The sequence below is a fragment of the Petromyzon marinus genome, chromosome 30, assembly GCF_048934315.1.
Source record: "Petromyzon marinus isolate PM22_M1 ecotype Great Lakes invasive population chromosome 30, UKy_Petmar_22M1.pri1.0, whole genome shotgun sequence".
Taxonomy (NCBI): domain Eukaryota; kingdom Metazoa; phylum Chordata; class Hyperoartia; order Petromyzontiformes; family Petromyzontidae; genus Petromyzon; species Petromyzon marinus.
Window position 1 is genome coordinate 6,027,005 of NC_133696.1, and position 22,707 is coordinate 6,049,711.

The following is a 22,707-nucleotide window of genomic DNA, read 5'->3' on the forward strand; positions in this document are numbered from 1 at the left end:
CTCTACCCCGATCTGCTTTATTCACACATCTACAAATATAAGGTTTATATGAAACTGGTGTGGCAAGACCACTGTGGCTCAGACTGATGATGGCGACAGATTTGTCAAGTCAGGTCAGGGGCATACTCATGGAAAAATCATGGACTCAGCACCCGAGCATGTTAAGCGACTTATCAGAGGTCATAAGAGCAGCGGGGAGATGTGACCCAAGCTGTCTTGCATGCCTCCCTTGTTCTTTAATGTATTTATTCTGGAAAGTGACAACTTATAATGGTGTTACTAGGCAGCATGCAAGTGTCTGGCACCACATTTCAGCTTTGCTAATGTTTCGCATAAATCATTTTAGTTCATTGCTCTTTATCCAGGTGTGAACCTATTGAGATGTATTATCTTCTTTGCAAGGCACACTCTTGTAACCTTTGTTTGCGTACAAGCACGTGCATTGGTTCCTCAATCTGCTACAGGGTAATATTTTTTTAAAATGTTCATAAATATTACTCTCATGCATGTCATGTCTGTTTAGTCACGACTGCACGTGTTTTGAACATTTTTGTACGACACACTTTTTTTAAATTAATAGTTGCCGTTTGCTTTGTTTTAATCTTTAGTGCGAAGAAGATTGGGACGGCCACCGACAGTGGGAGAGACGTTCAGGAAGTCGTGCACCAGAATACAGGTCAGTGAAAATGTATCCATGAAGCTACCAAACATGCCGGCTTGGCTGGGCGAGTCTTGGGTTCTGAAAGGCTGTTCCCCGTTGTTCCGAAGTTTTTGCAACTTTTTTTTCTTTTCCCACCCAATTAAAAATGCTCTCCTCTAGAACGATTCATAATACGGGCAAAGGGTGGCAGGGCTATCTGGATAGCGGGGCAGGGTTGTCAGAAGAGTTGGTGGGGCCAGAGCGGTAGGGCAGGCAGGGTAAACATCTGAAAATGTGTGCAGGCCACTCATTGTGTTGGCAGACCTCTAACGATCTTTGAAAATAGATTTGTAGCTCTTCGAATTCCTCCTGAAATAAAAGGGGGCCCGGTTGACTCAGGGATGGGGCTGCCAGCTCGCTGTGTGTCCCCGGTTGAGCCTCCCCAAAAAAATTGGTCGCTTTAAATTGACATGTATGTAACAATTCACCCTTCCCTTCACCGGGAGTCTGAATTTCCACAGTTTAGAGTCACGATTGGATTCAATAAACAAATCCTATTTTTCTTCTTGGTTCTTTCGGTAAAGTCATGTAGAAGGGAAATAATAAAATAAAACATAATAAAGTAAAATTCTCACAACGTTTCGGCCACAACACATTATTAAGTTTTATTTTATTATTTCCCTTCTTCGTGACTTTACCGAAAGAACCAAGAAGATGAATCCCTGCAGTCACGAAAGCTTTAAATCGAAATCCTATTTTGTTTGTACTGCCTCACCTGGATTGTTTTCGTTATACCATGGTTTCCCAAATGCCAGTCCTCGCAACCTGCCACGCGACATCTTTCTGCATTTACCAATTTACTCCTATTCAAATAGAAATGAACTAGTTCCACTGCACACACGCTCGATAATTATTAAACACGTCCCACACAACGACGCGCTACCCGCGTCTCGTGGAACACGCGTGTACACGCAGACGCAGAACACACGCGCACACACAGATCTCAAGCTTAATTTGAAGCGGAAGCGTTAACCGCTTGGCGCATGTCACGTGGTACTGGAGTTTGGGAAACCCTTCTTTACACTGTCTTTGCCTCTGTTACCTCTCTCTGTACCGACTGTCTCGTCTGTACTGTTTTATCTTTGCTGTTTCACCCACCTGTGCTGTCTCATGCATATCATCGCAATTTGCATTGTCACTCTTATTTTCGTAAAATAACGAAGTAAAAGTAATTTAACCCCGGAATAAGGTGGTGTCCATCTCTTGTTTACAGCTCTGAGCCATATTCTTGGTTCTTTCGGTAAAGTCACGTAGAAGGGAAACAATAAAATTATACAGATATATTTGTATTATTTTATTGTTTCCCTTCTACGTGACTTTACCGAAAGAACCAAGAATATGAATTCCTGCAGTCACGAAAGCTTTATATCAAAATTTAAGCTCTGAGCCAGTCGTGGAAATTCCACATTGCCATGGGTGGGTGGGGGGGGGCCCACCTTATCTATAGAGCAACCACAGAAAGTCATGCCCAGTATATCGACCCCATTCAAGGCTGATTGCCTGAGTCAGTCCCCCAACCAGGGTGTGAACTCCCAACCCTTCGATGGCGATCTGCTTGCTGTACCGCTTTGCCACCTGATCGGTTTGTTCTGGCCAGACGTGAATGTTGAAAATTATATGAATCGTAATGCTTAATGATGATGATTTTATTGTGAATGACGTTTAATGTTTTATAGCTTCCCATTGGCAATGTTTTGTTCTAACAAGATTCGCCACTAGGTGGCAGACGCAGATAACAGACGGGGCATGGTACAGACTTTGATTCTCCTGGAAGTCACAATTGCCAGATGCATTAAATAGCAATTTCAAAACGTTCCTCTGTATGTCGTAAGTAATTTTGCGACATAATATTTTGCACAAATGCTCTTGAGGTCAACACAAATTCGTTGAAACTAAATGATACCAATAAAATGTAACAAAAACAAGCGTGTGAGCTACAAAAACTTCATTGTAAACACCGACTCAATCCACTTACATTCCAAGGCAGATGTTTAATATTTTTACTTAATGTATTTATTATTTTAAAACAAACATGAACGGTACATTTGTTTAAGTTAATTAGAGGAACCTCCCTGCAACAAACCCTGAGTAATGATGACAAGCGTTGGGTGGGCATGCTGGGATTTATTTTTTTTGTCATTCCGCTTAAACTGTTTTGATTAATTGCCACGTTTTGAAACACACATTTGAACGTTTTGTTGTTAATCTTCTCAAATGTGCTTTTTTAAAAACACAATTGAATACATTTTTTTGTGTATCATTCCATTTTATCTTCTGAACCATGAAGACCGACTTTGCGAATAACGGTATCGTTGTAATTTGTGTTTTTATACGTAGAGTACTCAGATACACTGGATCGAGATGTTATTTATGAGTAGGTCTGCAATAAATGTCGTATACGTTTTTACCAAATGTGTTTCATCTATATATTTTTTTTTAAATACATCAAGACCCAGCAACTGAGTGATGGAAAGAAACCTGTGAGGGCATTTTACATGGAGATGGAGCAATTATATCAGCTTGTGTGCAGGTGCTTGACGGATCGTTACATCGCAGTGATTGCTGCCGCTTGGGGAGACCTTCATCCAGCAGTGGATAAATCAAGGCTGCCGCTGATAAACTTAATAGCAGTACAAGTGCATCTTTGTGTGTACAGTAGGCCCTCAGTCAACAGTGACATCGGTTAATGGTTTTTCGGTGAACGTTTCGTCTCCAATAGGACCCCCCCATGGTTTCGACTGACGTTAATATTTTGATGAACGGTCTGTTTACGTTATGCACGCTGGCGCCAATTTCGGCCAATCCCAGCGCTCGTACGTGGGCTGAGCATGCCTCAGCCAATCAGGGACACCCACTGATGAGCGTTTAGTTCTCGACTGGCTTTGTTTACATTGTTTTCTGTTTGGGCAGTGGAAACGGCTCTTGCAGACGCGGTGATTTTTACCTATTTTTCAACTTTTAAGTTAATTTATATTGTTTGCAATGGCCCCTAAAGTGAATTTGCAAAAGGAAGAAGAGGAGGAGGAAAGTAATTCGCCTTAAAACAAAGCAGGGAATTATTGATAAGCATGAAAAAGGGGTAAAAATCAGTGTACTCATGAGTGAGTTAGGCTTGACCCAATCGACCATTTTTACAATTTTGCAAAATACGGACAATTAAAGCTACCAATGTGATGGATTCCTCGACCAGGATGTTCAAAGGTAGGGAAATCATGTTAGAAATGCTAATGATGTGGATTCGGGAAACGGAAATGCGAGGTGAGTCTGTAGATAGCTTAACCATTTGTGGGGGGCGAGATTGATCTTTGAAAACCTAAAACGCAAAGCACCGCAATCCTCTGGTTCATTGTTTAAAGAATTTAAGGCAAGCAAGGGGTGGTTCAGAAGGTGTAAGAAGAGAACTGAGATCAAAAGTGTGGTTAGGTAAGAATTTGTTCATGCTCTTTATTCATTGTTTAACTATGTTGCCATTAACACGAACCCTTTTCGATATGTTCTTATAATGTGTATGAATGTTGAGTGTTTAAATGTTATAAACTATGTTTTTTAGGGTTAAAAAGGTCAATTTCCGATTGTTTTGGAACGGGTTAAAGCTTTTAACAAGTAATTCCTATATTTGATTAACAGTTATTTCGGTGAACATTAGTTTTCGTGGAACGGATTAAAAACGTTAACCGAGGGACTAACTCTATAAGTTGAATTTTAAGGGTCATGAACATGCTGGATTGTTGAAGTACACTTTTTTTTTACGAGCAAACGTTGCAATTTATTTAACAATATAATTATTGGATGCCAATTTTAAGTCCTACAATTCACAGGATTGCTCGCTGTCAAAATATCAAAACTGCATTAATTTTCATTTTACTAGGACTAAATTGTCCCCATTCCAAAATGTCAGTAAAGGCGCAATGCTTCGTGTGAAGTCCTGGCCTAGTCACACTCGACGTAATGTCACTGCTTGTGACCTCTAAGGTCTGTCTGCTCGGTAGTACAGACCACAGACCGCATTCACTGAGCTTGGGATGTGAATCCAACATCTTACCCACACCTTCACCGCCGCCTAAAATTTTCTGGGGCCTAGTATGAATACGCTCCTTTTTATCCCCCATTTTTGTTATTGCCTTTTGAAGACATTTTTTTCCATCCAGGCGATTTTTGGGGGTTGTGTGAATTCCTCACTTTGTTCAGCAGATTACAACTGACCTTTTGCCCCCCCCCTCCCCGTTGAAGGGCATTACGGTAGTATGGCGCGCAAAGATTGGACCTGCGATACAAGCCGGGACTGTTGGATTTAAGCAGACGTAAACACGCTGAAATTAGCTTAATTGCCTTGGCTCGAGCTTTCTGGCCTCCCGTTCTGGCCTTAGCCCTGCAAATGTAATTTGGGTTGCGTAGTTGTTGATTAACCTTACACTAGGTATAGAACCCCTTTTCTGTTTTTACTTAAAATAGTTTTATCGTAAAGAGTGGCCTTGTGTGATTTTTTTTTTGGTAATACAGGGACGTATGCAACATGTACGTTGCAGTCAGCGTTTCACTGTCGCGGGTTGCACGGCTGGACAGTGAAATGAGTTGTTGGAATAAAAAAAACTGTAAATTTTCCTTTGGTTGTAAGTCAGGGAAATGTTTCTTTCATGGGATTACGGTGTAAAGCATTTCCTGGGTACTGTGTAGCTATTCCTGGGCGTCCCTCGATCCCAAACGGCTGTGCCAAAGGGTACGGTTGAGAATTTCGCGCTCGAACAAAGAATGTTGCAGAAAGAGCCACGGCTGTTCAACTTTGTTGGACAATGACACGCTGTACATGTACAGCCCTGTTGTCAAGTCACTGCTGGATGAGGGCCCTCCCCCATGCCATGCGGGTTATGGGTGTTGTTTGACCGAACGTCACGCTGGTCAGTGCTGGTTGATGAAGGCGGAGAGCACTGATGTCGCAGATTTATAAAAATACGGCACAGCGATGGATTTTGCTGCCCACCCTGCAGCCCTGCAGGCTACAATAACATGTTACGCACGATGGTCACGTATCCGAGTGCTTTCCAGGCTCAAAATCTGCTTAGCTTTTGAGAGCTGATGAGATCACGTGCATTCCTGGTGATTTGGTCATAGGGACAGACTGCTTAAGTTCCCTTTTTTTTCTCACATTGCGCTCAACTGGTATATGAAGTCCTTTCATTGACCAAGACTTTCCCTTGTCGTTTGTGTTTTAGCTCAGAGTCTGTCTCGCCATGCTTAACAAACTGCAGCGGCTTAGGCACCACGTCCAGGGATTTATTTTTCAGTGGCGGTTAAAACGCAGCCTTTTTTTTTGTCGTCCCGAAATCTGCCACCCACATCTCCGCGGTGTTTCTTATGCACCACTGTCAGCAGCTTTAGCCCGTCTGCCACTTTTTCCTCTCGTTTTTTTTCTTCTCTTTTTCCACCCTCCTGCCCTGCTGTCAACGGTGGCGGGGGTCTCCAAGATGTCCAAAGAATTTGAGGAATGCTCTGCAAAAAGGGGGAGATGTGGCAGTGACCTGGTGCACCCCGCTGAAAGACAATGTTTGCCTTGGGTTTTTCGCGTCTGAAGCCTGCCGTGGCTGGTTTGGCGACATTTTAAAGGGATCACTGCTAAATCTGTACCAATATTTACAGTACGTTGTGGTCAAGATGCAGTTATTTGCATTTGGAGCGCTAAGCCGGGCTGTGGTTTTTAAACTACTGTGTGCCGTGTTTTGGAATTGATGGCCCCAAAAAGCTGGTGGGTTTCGTCGCAACCTTAAGTTGTTAATTATATATGGTATTTAAAACCGATATTTCATTCGCAAGGTGAACCCTCACTGAGGTTCGATGTTTATTTTCTAACATAAACCTTATCAAATGTGTGCTAATGTGGTTAAAGTTAATATTTATGGTATTTTACAGTTATAATTGGTTATCAGTAGAAACTTTATGTAAAAATTGTTATTTTGATTACTGCATATACAGGACATCATATTTATGTTTGTGAGCTGCTGTATTGAATGAAAATGAACAACATTAAATAGAGTAGCTTTTTGTGAATTGCACTGAGAGACAAAACCAGCAACACATGGATTCGAGAATGTATGCAAGTTAGAGATGTATTTACTATTCAACGAAAAGTAACTGGCCTTGAAGAAAGACGCGTCTTGGCCAGCGATAATTCCCAGTGGTTGAGATGACAGCGGCAGACCAAAGGAGGAAAAACCCTTGAAAGGACATCAACCGTAGAGACTGAGCGATGTAATAAAATTTGAATGTGACCATAAACATTTGAATGCAATTAACGTTTGAATTCGACCTTCCATGCACATTGGGTGGACCATGAAATACAGCGACGTCTTGAGAAGGTCTTCACCCGGCAGTGTTATTAATCGTATCTGATGACGATTTACTTAACACAAGAAAATCCCGTCTTTCCATTGTAACCTCGTTTACCGCAGTGAGCGAGACCACTACCGCCACCAAATGCCTCGTGGCAGGCCGTGGGCCAACAACACGCCATCCAGCGCGATGCCCTTCGACGCTCGCACTGTGCGCAACGCGGCTCGCGGCGGCAGTGGCGACGACGGCGGCGGTGTGCGAGACCGCAGCTTCTCCCCCCACGAGCGTGGCGATAACCGGCGCCGCAGCTACTCGCCGAACAACGACTCGTACGAGCCGGAGCCCGGGAGGTGGATGAGCGGTCGCAGTTACGAGCGGGAGCGGTTGCCCCCGCTGCTGCCCGGGGGCCGCAGCGTCGCTGGTGACAGGCGGTCTGTGTCGCCGCCGCCGCCGCCGCACTTCCAGGGCCGCCCGAGTTTCACGGAATGGAACGATGCTCCCGGGAGGTTGAAGCCTGCCAAGCCGGAACCCAAGAGGAGGAGTCCTCTGCTGGCGCATCCCAAGGCGTACGGGTCGACGTTGCCAGCCGCGGGCCATGCTGTGGGTGTCTCACCGAAGCCGCACACTGTCACCAGGCAGAGCAAAGGTGTGGTGGGGTGGTGGTGGTGGTGTGTGTCTATTTAGTACTTGCCTTCTCAGTGATGAGAGGGTTACTTGCATTTTTAGGCAAAGTGAGAATGTATATATTCTTGGTTCTTTCGGTAAAGTCACGTAGAAGGGAAAGAACCAAGAATATTAATCCCTGCAGTCACGAAAGCTTTAAATCAAAGTGAGAATGTATTGATTTGTCCCCCCATCGGAAATTGCATTGACCAAATATCCCAATGCAGGATTATCCCGAAAGATCTTGAGACTCAAAGGAGGTTTTCCTGGGTAAATATTTGGCATCATAATTTTCAGCAGGTGTGTAATAATGTGTAATAATTCATCCCCCCTCCAACTCAACCTGCCAGTGATTCAATTAATTGTTACAATTTGAAAGCACCATTATTTCAGAATTAATTATTTTCCATTGTGAATTTAAAACCTTTGGGGGCTGTGGTGATTTCCTGAATCAATTACGTGCAGTGTATACAATGAAAATAATTTGGACACATGGGCCCGATACAAGTATCGTGACCATAAGAATTGATTTTGAGTAGAGTTGTTTAACATATTAAATGTTATATTGATACATGATATTGAAATTATTATTTTGAATAATACAAAATATAGATTTTTTGTAATTTTTTTTTTAATTGATGATCAATTCCGAATCGATAGTTGAAACGGGGAAGATGTTAGTCACCTTCGGTGTGATTGGCATGTGTGAATGTTCAAACTGCACGGCGTGTTCCAGCGTGATTAGTTAGCAGCAGCCATTGTGTGCACCACCATTCAGTCCCTGCATGGCATGCTCGGCTAGACACGAGACACGGCCTGGGTTTTTCATTTTTAGATCCTTAGATCTGTGTGGAAAACCCGGCTTAAATGTTTTTAATAGTTTAATTTTTTGCTTTGCTGTTACCGTAATTGATGACCTTGATCTTGAATGATGAATCGACTGATTGTCACGTGACTGGCACGAAGCCGTTTGGTTTACTTGGTGCGACTGCGACCAGGCGAGCCAGAGTCCAGGTGGCAGCTTTGGCGGTGAGGTGCATGTGCCCTCGAAGGGTTACGTGAGCAGACCCCCGTCTTAGAAGCTGCTCACAGGAGTGTTGAACCCGGAGGGTTATTTATAAAACAGTTCTTGATTTACGGCGACGTGCTGTACGTCGAATTCCAGGTTTTCGTCAGTAGTTTTTGTCCTTTTTTTATTTTCACATGCATCATTGACAAATGTTTAGGCTTAGCTGCTAACTTAAAAAAAAACTCCGAGGTTTGAAGGGAGATCGTCTTTCGGTGTGTCGATGGACGGATAATAAAGCGGCAGGCGGAGGGTTAAGATGGAATTCACATCTGTGATCCGTGTTGCTGCTCGAAGTGAGTTCACATTTTTCATGCAACGTATGCGTGAGCATTAATCAACGTAAAAATGTATCACTGACATGTTGGCCTTTTTTTATTTGCACTTAGATGCATGGCCCAGGGATAGTGGGCATACTTTGGAAAATGTAAATTGAAAAATATCAGTAATAGTTAAAAACCGCAAAGATAATTTAACTTACGTTTTAAGTGAAAGATTGGAGTCATGTTCCGTTGGCAGCCAAGTTCCATGAGACTCTGGAGGTCGATGGGAACAAAGTGCTGCTGATGGCTGATAGGTGACACCACTTTAATGATAATGCATCGTCGTTGACCCTAAAGTTTAACCTTTGCCCCGACTTTTGTAGGCGTTTATCAACATTGCTTTGCTCGAAATTTTTTTTTGATTTCCTTTAGCCTTTTTTTTGCCATCCTCTCAACTTTATTGTGGCTGTCCTCTCCAATTACAAAACACGGCTGACAGTAAATGTCTGGAACAAAAGCCACACAGGACGTCAAAGCTCCCCCTTTTCTTCTGCAGAATTTGCCGATGTCCCTGATTTATTGCCATCACCTGCGGGAGGGATGAGGCGGGCTCGGGAATGAAGAATGTAGTTACCAGCTGGTTTTATAGTGAGAGCCGGATGCCCGACCGGTCGCTTGGAGCTTTTGTTCGAGAAAGGTCCGACGCTCAGCTGGAGTTCCTCGCCATTCGTTTTATTTACCTCCAGACAGTTTCACTCCGTGGCTCGGAAATAATGAAGGTGAAAGCACGGGGAGGTCTGGAAACTCTATCAGGGTGTAATCTGCAGAGAAACCTGGACCATATATCTAATTATTTGGAGAATTATAAATGTGCTTGAATGTATAGAAGGGAAGAGAAAAAAAACATCTGGGAAGTTATTCAGCTTGTCCCCCCCCGTCCCCCCCCCTCGTCTGCCAGAACGTGCAGTGAATTTGTGGAGCACACCCGATCGGCACACGATGTCAAGCGGCTACGCTTGAGTTACAGTTTAACTGTGTGTTTTGAATGTCACACATTTTCCCAATTTGAAATGAGTGATTAATGTGGATTTTTTTTTCTTTTTCAGGAAAATCTGCGGAACCGCCGAAAACTAAACTTGGTTTCCGCAGCCCGTCGGCCTCCCCCAAGGTGAGCCGACGTCTGATACGTCTTGCGTCCACTGAGAGAGGACACTGCTTGGTATATTCATAGATTAATGACTAAGAATAACAGGGCATTGAGAGAAAAGTTAGTTTTCAAAAGTTATTCGAAAGCATATTTGCTGAATTACTCTTAAATAATTTGTACACCTATGTCAGTAAAGGTTTGCTGTTACCCTGAGTGTTTTTATTCACATGATGTATCTATTTAAAAAATATATTTTTGTGCAAGCCCTGGTTTTCACATTTTTTACAGGGCGACTTCAGCACTTGACCCGGTTGAGATCTGTGCTCGGCACACTTGCCCGCTGAACAAATTAGCAAAGATTAGAAGGTTGTATTCCTGTATGAGAAGGTTCCATCGCTGCCTTGGCTGTCCCTGAAACTTGGTGTTGGTGCCAGTCAACATTGCAGTTCGGCACTCCTATCTTTCATATTTCTCTGCCTTTACCCACCAGTGGCGAGATATTAACTTCCTCGCCTGGTATGCAGGAGGTTGTGGGTTTGATCCCGACCCTGACGCTTGTATATTTGGAGTTTGCATGTTCTCCCCGTGTGCGCGTGGATTTTTCTCCGGGTCCTCCCGTTTTCCCTCCACGTTTTGAAACATGCGTTTCGAGTATTTGGCTGCTATATATTTCCACACGATAAGCCATTTCGTTGAGATATCATTTGTGGCCAGGACGCTTCTAAAAATAACTATATAGCTCAGTGGGCCTTACCTGGTAACATGTAAAATAGTTTTACCTCCACCCCACGATCCCCCTTTTACCTCAATGTGTTATTGTTTACTTTTATAAAGTGTATTTTGAGATTTGCTTGCATATAGATGCTTTATATACTATTAATCATTGCCATTGGAACGTTATTTTTATGGTTTTGGATGGTTTTATTTGCAAAAGACCTCATGGTTTTTTGTAAACTCTTGGCCGCTCATTCTCCCCCCCCCCCTTTGCCATCTGTGTGTGTCAGGTGCTCGATGCCGCACAGCCACCAACGCAAAGCGGACAGAGCAACTCGAGCCTGGCCGCCGAGGAGGTCGTCTCTTCAGCGGTGACACAGGCGGTGGTGGCAGCGGTTAAGAACGCTTCCCCTAAGCCGTCAGATTGTACGGAAAGGACGAACCTCGCCGGCATGGTGGTCGGCGCGGACGCCTGCGTGGGCCTGTCGTTTTCCACCAACGGTGTGCCCAAGGACCACCCGAAGGAGGCGTTCGGCCCTACCTTCCCCCAGAAGTTTGGCCCGAAGGGCGACGAAGACAAGGGACGAGTCAAATTTGCCGAAAGCAGCGTCGCTGGAAAGCCGCGCGAAGGCAGGCCGGCCACGGACGCTGCGGGCGGTGCTCCTCCGGAGCCGGTGATATGGAACTGCGGCAAGCGTTTGGCGGCGGCGGGGGCGAGCGGAGGGATTCCCTTCCTGTCGTCGGTGCTCCAGGAGCAGCAGCAGCAGCAGCAGCAGGATTCCCTGAGTTCTCCCGCTGTGCGCGGTGTAGGGAAGCCGCTTTGTCGGGGCGGCTTTGCGGAGATTTCGCCTTCATCTGACGAGCCGGCGGCGGCGCGTTTGGAGAAGAAGGCCTCCGTGGGACCGGCGGGGCCTTCGGATGGCGCGGTTGGCTCGAGCGTGGCCACTCCGCCCGTCGGCATCGGAGACGCGGAGGCTGCAGCGATGAGTGAGTGCGCAGTTTTGGTTTCACCTTAAAAATACAGATTCGGTGGCCGGTGACGTCAACGTGGCCTCTGAAGATGTGTTGGTTCACGGGCTAAATTTGATATATTTTGCTTGTGATACATGCATTGTGCCTGTAAAATAATTGTTTTAAATAATGGCTATTATCTGCTATGAAATGGATAAAAAAAAACTGACGGTATACAATAAACAAAAAACTTTCTTCTGTTGGCACAATTCTTTTGAATAATTGTTTATTACCTGCTATGACAACGATCGGAAATATAGATGTGTTGACAAAAGAAGATTGAACAAAAGCTGAATGGCGTGCAAAGGAGCATAGAGAGGTTGCACGCTTGCAATGATCTGAGAGACAGGAACACTTGCACGAGAGACCATAAGCACGTTAGAGACATCGCATTGTCAAGGAACGTACGAGGGTTTCGGCAGGAGACACGTCGCGAGGAGAGATAATGTCCTGGTGGTCAAGACTCATGACAGTGGCAGCCAAAGGAGAGAACACACCTGAGTGGTCTTTGTGGAGATGGCATGATGAAATTAGTTGACATGCATTACTAAACTACACTTAGTTTTCTTCTACCACGTAAGGCCCCCACTGAGCTATTTATAGCCCTTTTTCAGAAGTAACCTCGCCACAATTGGTAGCCCAATGAAGTAGCTTATCACTTGGAAATTTATAGAAGCCAAATACTCCAAACGCACGTTGATTCTAAATGTGGAGGGGAAAAATCCACACGACCACGGGCAGAGACACGAAAACTCCAAATATACAGCAGGTGTCAGGGTCGGGATCGAACCCATGCATCCTACATACCAGGCGAGGTAGTTAATATCTAGCCACCGCGTACAGCTGCAAGATGGATTGTTGTATCACGAGACCTTGAGGGAGAGCGGTAGTTTGGGAAAATCCTCCTCAAGCAGTAGATACATTGTGGCTGCTAATGTTGATGACATGCCTATAATCGTATAAAAATATATATTTACAAATTAAAATGAAATTTGTATTTTATTTAGCACATGTATACGTGCCCCATTTCTTCAGATATCGGAAGCTAACAAGGATAGAGCCTGGATAATGCTCTGATGGGTGACAACCAAAGGATAACATTTTTCGTCACATCCTTTAATTATAATTTTTTTACCTCCATGCAGTTAATTTTTCTGCACCGCGATAGTTGCTGCTTTGTCATTCAATGGCCACACCCTAAGGTTCACACACATTGCAATAGATACTTGTCTCAATGGGGGCTCTCACTTGGGTAACACATTAAGTCCGCTTGGCTGTGTGTGTGTGCGTGCGCACGCTTGACAAAGAGTGGTAGCATAGTGGCTTGGCGAACTGCGCTACGCATTCAGCCACGCGAGTTTCGATGTCTGGTAACATGTGTGACTATTTTAACTGGTCTCGGGTCTCCCCCAGGTCGACTCGGCCTTAAATGAGTACCTGGAGCCATGTGTAAACGTCATCACTTTGGAGAAAAAGGTGGCCGAGCGTAGTGCTCACCGCACCACCACCTCATGCTCCGTGCCCAGCCTCCATAGGTGCACGCAAACAACAAACAGACTTGCCCCAACAGCCTGTTCGGGCTGCATGTGTGTGTGCGTGTGCCTGTGCGTTTAAAGGTGTGAAAAAGCCGGAGGGCGAGAAGCACCTGGACACGGTGGACGAAGAGGTGCTCAAGAAGAGGCGTGAAATCGAGCAGGTGGGCGCCTCTGCGGTCTGCAAACGGGTTTGACTGTCGCGCTGTCGGTGAAGCCGCCCGCGAAATAATAATGCCCCCTCTTGTGTACCTGCATTACGCAAAAACGCACGCTATTTCCTCCGCGGTTGTGTAATGTGCACTTAAAGGAGGAATGCCGCTTCAAAAATGATTGCAGCTGTTTAGGGGTGGAGGTTTGAATCCGTCTTGTCATGTACATAGCATGCACACGGACATGTGTAGCCAGTGTTTGTTCAATTCCAGGGCTGGATAAGGGCTTCGCCATGCGCTGCGCGTCGTTGCGAGTCACTTTGACTGTACTACACCAGGCGGGTCATTGCGGGTTGGTGAAGGCAGGGAACACAGGGGAGCATAGAAGTATAGTACAGTGATTGATAGCACTGCCGACCATATAGCCCCGCAGCCTATAACGACTTGCTCTCAGTAGTCATCCATATCAGCACTATCCAAGTTCAACCCTCCTTGCTAAATATTAGGTCACACACTACTGTACGGACAACTGTTATTGTAATCGCTTTGTTTTTAATGTGTTGCGTGTCTTACGATCATTGGACGAAATTGAGTTGTGTTTCGGTTGGCATTGCTTTGTATTCAGGTTGAGGATCGGGTGCATTCCTGGGGTGCTTTGGTCAAAGGGCTGTGTGTATACATGTGTAAAGAGAAAAGCCACGGTTAAAAGGGGAAAACTTGCCGCGGTCATACCCACTTTGGCCACGCAGTTGTGTTTAAGTCGTTACAATGGTGGAAGAGTCAAGTTTGGCGTCGGTGCAGACGATGTGCAGATCTGCGCCGTCGGGCCCTGTGGGCCTCATCTTTCAACCCCGACAACAGAATAGGAGCGCTAGGGCTTGCTCTCGGCACCTCTGTTCCTCTGCGGCGGCGTTCTCCTAATGACGTTTTCAGCCTGCGAGACGCCGCTGGCGAGCATGGGGAAGCGAAAGGAAGGCACCTTCGGTAGAGCTCTGCTTTTTTGACCGAAAAAAAAAAATTCCCCAATTTTTTTTTGCGGTTTGACATCAGGCACTTAACGACGGCTCCGTTACGACTTGCCTTTGACCGGATTTTTGCCTCTGAAAAAAAGTACCAAAGAAAACGTTGAGGTACAGTAAATTGTCGCTGGGACATGTTAAAAACCTGAAACGCTATAAAATTGTTGGCCGTCTCGGGCACTTCACCGTTAATGATAGGTTCTCGAGATATTTTGGTTTTCTCGATCTTGACAAGACCCGTTTTTTTTAATAGGGCTCTGGAAATCCTAAACATGGCTAATGGCGATCGTAATGATGGCGGTTTTACTTTCTGGGCGTGCGTGTGTGCGTATGTGTGCTTGCGTGCGTGTGTGCATCTGTGCGTCCTTGCCTTGGTCACCTTCTGGTGTTTTGTGCGTGTTGGTAGATTTTTTCTGGTCCGTTTAAGCGCTAAATTAACACCCTGTCGTCTAATTAGTTGGACTTCCACGGCCGGTGGGTGATGACAGAGAGGAGCTTTTTTTAATGAGGCTAAATCCGCTTGGCACGACCGACCGCTGCCGTTTAGAAAGTGGGGCCAAGGGACAGTTGGGGGGGACGGGGGTGGGAGTGGGTGCGGATGGTTGCCGGTGTGTGTAACCACCCTAATTACAGCTTGCCCATCGCCAGGGTTCAAGAGAGGGTGTGCGGCTGCCGTTGGTTGGAATGCACGGCAGCGATTCGATCTGCTCAGAATCCAAGCCCCCTGTGTACGGTGTAACGCGCGGGGGGTTGGTTTTGGGCACGGGAACAATGCACACGAGTCATTTTTGTGTACCGATTATTTGTACGGACTTGGTTTGTATATTTTTTGGGTACATTAGGAGAGCGAGAGAGAGAGAGAGGAGCGGTGTCTGGTTCTGTTTTGCTAACGGTGTTGGTTCTTGGGAAGATAAACAGCTCCGCCGCGGTTTCCGAATTAATGAAAATGCACAGTCTTTAATGCACGAATAATAATTGCTCTTTTTGAAAAGGAAGTGCATTCTTGCGCAAACAAGAGCCGCTTTTAATGAACCATTTCATTAAAAGAATTTTAATGAAGGTATGCACTTGAGGCTTGTGACCAAATCACCTGGAATGCGCCCGATCACATTGAATCTCCGACGCTAAGCAGATGTGTGCCTGCAGAGTGCTTGGATGGGCAACCACCGTGCATAACAGTTATTATAGGCTGTGGGGGGCTGAGTTGCGGACAGCAGAGGGCAGTGCCGCAAACTGTTGACGTATTGTTCTTTGCTCTCACGCCTACGCTGCCCAACTTTCATCAACCTGCACCGACCACCATGGTGAGGTTTTGGTCAAATTACCCCCACAACCTCCCGTTTTGCACCCCACACCTCCGATTAGCATTGTTCACTACGTACGGTGCGAAACAAAGTCCAACATGCAAGCTGCACGGTGTGGAGAGGCCCTAATCCAGCAGTTAAATTACAAGGGGGTGCGCACATGTACATGCTCTCAATCACACATTTTAATCGATTATTTTGTATCAATGAATATCCTTGGTTGTGCATTTGTTCCCTAGCGTGTTTTGAGTAGATATTAATGACATTCTCACAAAGATGTGTTTTGTAGGTATTGCCGCTGAATTTTATGTATGTTGAACTCCTTTCACACCTTACGTAGCCAACCATGCTAATTGGAGGTGTGAATGCACAGTCGTTAAAACACCAACTGCCAATGCTGAACGGTCACATTTAAATATGAGAACTCTGTCTCTTTCCTAAACAACAAGGCTCCTCTCGGTTGTGGCCGACTAGTGCGGCCGACGTCTCTGGAGTGATTCGAGATTGTGTTCTATTTGGATACTAAAAAAAACATCTCAGCGCGATCTTCGGCAAGGGAGCGTTATGCGTTGGTTCTCGTAATTAGATGTGAGATGGGCGAGGCTGTGTTAAACATCTACGCAGGGGAAAATATGGAGCCGCTTGTGCTGCGCCGTGGTGAGATGTTAACTCCCTTGCCTTTTATACAGGTGGTTGTGGGTTCGATCCCAACCCTGACACTTGTGTATTTGGAGTGTGCGTGTCTCTCTCCCTGTGGTCGCGTGGATTTTTCTCCGGGTCCTCCGGTTTTTCCCTCCACATTTAGAATCAGCATACGTTTTGAGTATTTGGCTGCTATATATGTAAAAGAAAATTCACGTAAGCCACTTTATTTAGCTATCATTTGTGGCAAGGTCGCGTCTGAAAAAAAGCTATATAGTGCAGTGGGCCTTACCTGGTAAACATGTTTTTTTTAATGTTGCTCTACAGCAAGGTATCTCTGCTTTGTAAATATCATGAAGTTGATGCTTGGGGGTGTGAACGCCTTTGACTCCAGAACAAACTCGACAGATTGTCAATAAATACATAGTCAATTATTAAAGAATTCTAATTAGACAGCCAGGGGGAGCAGTCTCACAAATGTTCGCACACTGCGCTGCAAATCTTGCAACTGGAGTTATATTCTCGACTGTGGCTAATGTCAGTGGCGAGTGAGATCTGAACCAGTCCTGGCTCCCACACCCCCGTCTCAAACCCGCACTGCCCGGTGTGGTCAAGTACAGAATAAATAACAACCTCATGACCGACACGCTTTGGGAGGCCATCATCCAGCATTGGATTCACAAATTGCTGTATATTGTATAAAATTAAACAACAATTTGAGCTGGAGGCCATCACAACTACATACACACTTAGTGGTACGAACATTTTTATCTCATTCCTCTAAACTTCCGTATTCCGTCCTTGTCATCGGCGACACACATGTTGCATCGACATCTGAAGAGTCTTGTGGTCGCCAACGTCTCAGTTACGTTTCATGGCATTTCTGTCGCGCGCTGTTTGAGGGTTCACTCTGAAGATTCTCAGCCGAACCGAAAAAGTTAACTATTTGAGGAATACATTGGAAGTATTTCAACCGCGTAGTTCAAATTAGAATTGCATAAATGATTGATGATAGCTTCATGGACACCCTTGCAAGTGTTTGCCGTCTGTATCTAAAGGTCGGCAGATGTCTGGTGACTGCCATAGGTGAGATTAATGATCGTCTGACTTGTGCAGTTCTATGCAGTTCAGAACGGTGATAAAACGCAAAGTCTGAAGAAGTTAAAATGTACTCCCCTGAATGCAATGGGAGAAAATGGTGGTGGTGTTATTTTACACTCAGAAGCTTTCTTAGAGATGTTCATCATTTGCAGCGGATCATAGGCGCGTAATGCTTCAAACGTGTAACTGTTTGGAGATATGGACTTGACATCGGAGCAGCAGGCGGCATGACAGATCATTTGTCATCAGGCATTGGCGTGGACAGAAATGTGGCCACTTTTTTCAGAAGTGTGACGCCAGTGTTGGCAAGCCAAGAATGTGATTATTATGGCAACTTAGCACGAGCTTTCGTCTTCTTCTCTAGATGTGTTGTACTTGTTGGCGATCAGAGCTTGTAAAACCTTGCTTTTATTTGTCAGAGAGATTGTGTTTTGTACGCCGTGACTCACAGCGGAGATTTGGTCCCGATAACCGCGATGCACAAGTGTACGGCAAGTCATCGCTTGACGCAGGGGCTGTGTTCCTGACAATGTCTGCGTAAAGTTAATTTGCGTTCAGCGGGGAGTAATTTCCCCATAGGGAATAACGTTGAAGGTGGGGGTGCCGTTCCAGCCGGTAATTTTGTCATTGTTGTTATTCGACAGGGCACTGTTTAACATGTTTCTTTTTAAACGTGTTGTGTTTATATAGTATTTCTATAAAAATGCCATGTGTGACAGTCATTTATTTAAATATAACGAAGTGTGAGCGAGAGAGATATATGCTAGATTCTAGTTACAGTGAGTAGTCCGTCACTTGCTAGACTCACGTCATAGTGAGTAGTCCGTCACATGCTAGATTCGCGTTACAGTGAGTAGTCCGTTATATGATAGATTCGCGTTACAGTGATTAGTCCGTCACATGCTAGAATCGGGTTATAGTGAGTAGTCCATCGCATGCGAGACTGCCTCATAGTGAGTAGTCTGTCGCGCGTTATACTCATGATATCCCGAGCGCAGTGCACGTTAAGCGGAAACGTTCCATCAAAGACAACGCACGTTAAAGCGAAAACGCGTAGTGTGAACGCCACGTGTTAAACGGCAATTTTTTCCTGTCAGTAGAAATATGCCGTGAGGGTCAGTGTTGTTGGCGTGGCTCCTAGTGCAGGGAGTTAAATGGGGGGGCACTTTGTTTTCTATCATTCATTTCATTCATTCAATTAATTTTTTTGTAAAAACTCGCCCCTGCTAAAGCGGGCATCGCAATACTTTCCAATATAAATTAAACAAAGGTAGTCCTACCTATAAAATCGAGGCGCATAAAAAAATATTTATCACTGGCCCCATAGGTTTATGCGTGCAGGAGGCAAAGTTTTAAGCGTGCTCATTTCCAACAGTAGGCCGAGGCTTCTTTAGGTGCTACGTGGTGAGCACGTTGCATCAGAAACATCTGAATCGGGCGTATTGCAGGATCATGAGAGAGTGACGGCTTAGGGAACCCTTCTCTTTGGCTGCTGTAAATTTCCACGTGATAAGCCACTTCGTTGAGCCACCATTTGTGGCCAGGTTACAGTGGGCCCTAGCTGGAAAAAGAAAAATAAATGTTTAGTTTATACTGCCGGGGAAGACGGAGATCGAGAAGCCGCGCCGGCGACGATTCTCATCGATGAGAACCATCGATGAGAATCGTCGCTAAACCCCAAGCAGGCGAGCCAAGCAATTAGGATCACGCTAATCCGTGTGAATTGGATTATAATCAGGAGGTACTCACCTGGCTCTCGGATAGTTCAGTTTAGTCATGGCTGATGACGATGATGATGATGACGACGAACATGCATCCGCATCTTTGTTCTGTGTCTGCTTTTCGTAGGCGTACCGGGAGGACTGCGAGACGTTCTGCACGGTGGTGAGGATGCTGGTGGACAAAGACCCGTCGCTGGAGAATTCCGTGCAGGCCTCGCTGAGGGCCAACATCGTGGAGATGGGGCAGCAGTCCCTGGAGCAGCTCCGGAATTTTGTGGCGAGCCGCAAGCGCTTGCGGAGCAAGGAGCACTCGCCGGCGCTGCCGCAGGTCTGGCCTGCTCCGTAGCGCGTCTGCAACAGCGGCCGCACGCTAAAGGTCCTGCTTTTGCAACGTTCGGTGGTCCGAGGTGTGTCGGTTGAGTAAAGGAAGTGGACTTGGGCACAGGGCGCGTCGTGATAGTGTTGAACGTTTATAATGTGTGCGTGTGTGTGTGAAATGAGCGTGTCTAAACTTGGGTTTTGGAAAGCGCTTTGTGTTGGTTAGCAATATTCGTTAACCATTGTCAGTATTGTTATTGTTTTTTTTTTACAAATCGTGTACAGATGTCAATAAGTGCGTGTGAAGTTACGTTTTCTGTAACTGTGAAATGATATAAACCATCCGGATACGACTGGTGTGGTGTAACAGTTGTTTCTTCCGGAGTGGAAGTTGGACCAATGGAACTATTTTCTTAATTTCCCCCCCCCCCCCCCCCCACCATTTTAATGGAAACACCACAAGGCAATCGTCAGGATCTGTGCGGTGGGGTAAACTGTGGGTATTCCCCGAATGCTTCTAAGGGTTCTATCCAGAGTCGAGGCGTTAGTTGGGTTTTTCTGAAGCTCCCTCCAATGCCGGGGGGCTACTGCACCTTCACCTTTTGCCTTTGCAAACCATATTCAGATGATCTACATATTTCTTACATTGAGGCTACCGAAACGCAAATAAAACAATACCAATGAGAGTAAAGAGATGAGAAAAAATAAAATGGGACGCAAAACAAAACATCATTACTTAATTGGAAGGCGACCGTGATTTCGTGACACAAATTCAACGACTCGATGTGGGAGAGATGAATCGTTACATCGCTTGAAAAGGAGACTGCAGAGGTTCAACGGGGGGGGGGGGGGGGGTGGAAGTAAGAGCGACGTGGTTTTTTATGAGCGTGACATCGTTCTATTTTTCCTAACACTCATTCAGTGCGGCGTTGAGTTTTGTTGTCTTACTCTTATTATACGGTGGCTTTGTTGCGAGTCCCATTACCCCCTCCTGGTTCAGTAGGCAAGTGTACCGCATTGAAATGTGACACCAGCACACTGCACATACGTGAAAACACTACCGGCGGTGGCGGGCGGGGGGGTGGGCCTGGGCCGGGGCTGGTGAAATCGGAACCATCTGGGCTTTATTTTAACCTAATTCTCGGGACGGCTGCGAGATGTTTTTATTTTATTTTCTTCTTGTAATAAAATGGTGTGTTTTCAATGTGCCGTTGTGCATCTGCCTTTTTTATTTTTTATTTTCTGCATGTTATGTTACAGAGCGTTCCCTTTGTACTATGTTGGGCAGAAATGTAATTATTTACAAAGTAAACGTGCGTGACGTCACACATCGGAATAGCGAAAGCATCTGTCCGTTTAAACGAGATTTGTACATTTTTTGTGTCGTGGATATTCTGTAATAAAAGCAAATGCACAGTGTCTTTGGTTGGTTCACTTTGCTTTAAGTGGAAATTATTGCGCCGGTGTCATGTACTTGCAGCGTATATACCTTCGCAGTGAGGCCTCGAGTACATTGTAAGCGATTGAAACTGCGTAAAATCTTCCCGTCCCATTAAAGCGCCGCGTACCTCGTCGTGTTTTAGTTTTTTGTTTATCGAATGCCGGATTGAAGGCCTTCTCTCGGCCACCGCCAAACCCAGCCGGTCCCGTGGCGCCACGGTCCCATCTCGCCGCTAGGCACAGACACGACCTTCGTGGCATCGCTCCACCCTCCCGCGCGCGGTTGGTCGTCCCGCTCGGCCGTGGTTCCCCCTGCTTGGGCCGCCCACCCGGCTGGGTGAGTGAGAAGGTTGGAGTGGCTTGGCCGCTCGGGTCGAGAGGGAAACAACTCCTGACGGGAAAACGACATTTCGGCGCATCAATATTTGGGTCGGGCGCTTGGGTCGGGGCAACGTGTTTGCAATTACCGTGGGTGCAATCTTTTGTGTGTTGTGCTTTGCATAGGCAGAGAGGTTGTGGTGGAAATGGGTGTGGTCTTTAGCTTGGGCCTTGTGACCCCCTGTTTGAAGGAGGAAGCATTGAGCGCAACTACAAGGTAAGTGCCTCAATGTTTTCTTGCCTCCATTTTGAGGCTTGGCGTTTGTACGCGCAGATGTTTAGAGTTCAGCGTTCATGTTGTTTCAGAGATTGGCTGCAGTTGGGAAAGATGGCCGTAAGTGCATGCTGGTTATAGCGTCTCAAACTGTGCAGAGATTTTTGAAAGTGCAGTCTGTTCTATTAGCGCTTCGTGTTTTCACAACGTGAGTTGGATATAACGCGATGATGCATGTATTGGATGCAAATTTGGTATGACGCGATCGAGTGAACGGAACTACGTCGCGCAATTCGGAATAAGCTGTTGCACGGCTGCCTCCGGTGTAGCGTCACGCAATGCATTGGGATGCTGCTGGATGCTCCGAGATGCTACTCCCCACGCGCCTCGGTCTTTGGCCACGTGTTATCGCGGACTGATTTACCCTATACTTAATTTATTAGAACGCGATTTTTCTGTAACGCGGTGTACTTCAGGGACGCAACTACTACTGCGTGATAGAACAGACTGGGCTGCTAATTTTTTTCTGTGTAGGACACCATTTGGAACAAACTGAAAAGTGCGTTGGAGTTGCATTGAGAGATAACGACACACGCGGATTTGAAAATGTACACGGGTTGAAGGAAATCATTTTGACTCGAGGAATGAAGGTTAGCTTGAACAAAAGGGGCATGTTGCAAGGAGGGGGAAGGGGGATGGTTGGCTCGTGGTCAAGAATAATGATGGAGTTATAGCCAAGGAGTGGAACGCATCCGAGAGAATGGTTCGCCCAGGAGCGAGATCGGGCGATGGAATTGGATTGCGGGTAGGTGCTCGGTGGATTAACACAGCACGGCATGAGAGATGGTGGTGAATGGCTTTGGCGGTCGGCCTTCATCGAGCAGCGGACGGAGAGGAATATTTAATAACGTTGACCGGGGTTCTGGAATGGTTTTGGTGATTTTTGAGACTTGGCAATTGTGAGTTGTGTTGATGCAAAAAGCAACAAACTTTAATTT

The 22,707-nt window shown here is 45.8% G+C and overlaps 1 protein-coding gene across 3 annotated transcripts in view; it reads left to right on the plus strand.

Annotated features, from left to right (window-relative positions):
• Window positions 1-21,096, plus strand: part of PPHLN1 (periphilin 1) — a 32,321-nt gene extending 11,225 nt beyond the window's left edge. For all 3 annotated transcript variants that reach the window (XM_076070652.1, XM_032963339.2, XM_032963338.2), the window contains exons 4-9: window positions 609-676; window positions 7,144-7,670; window positions 10,123-10,184; window positions 11,168-11,864; window positions 13,505-13,584; window positions 19,487-21,096. In XM_076070652.1, the coding sequence (XP_075926767.1) occupies window positions 609-676; window positions 7,144-7,670; window positions 10,123-10,184; window positions 11,168-11,864; window positions 13,505-13,584; window positions 19,487-19,705 (1,653 nt within the window). In that variant the 3' untranslated portion in view covers window positions 19,706-21,096. The remainder of the gene's footprint in view (window positions 1-608; window positions 677-7,143; window positions 7,671-10,122; window positions 10,185-11,167; window positions 11,865-13,504; window positions 13,585-19,486) is intronic.
• The last annotated feature ends 1,611 nt before the right edge of the window (window positions 21,097-22,707 follow it).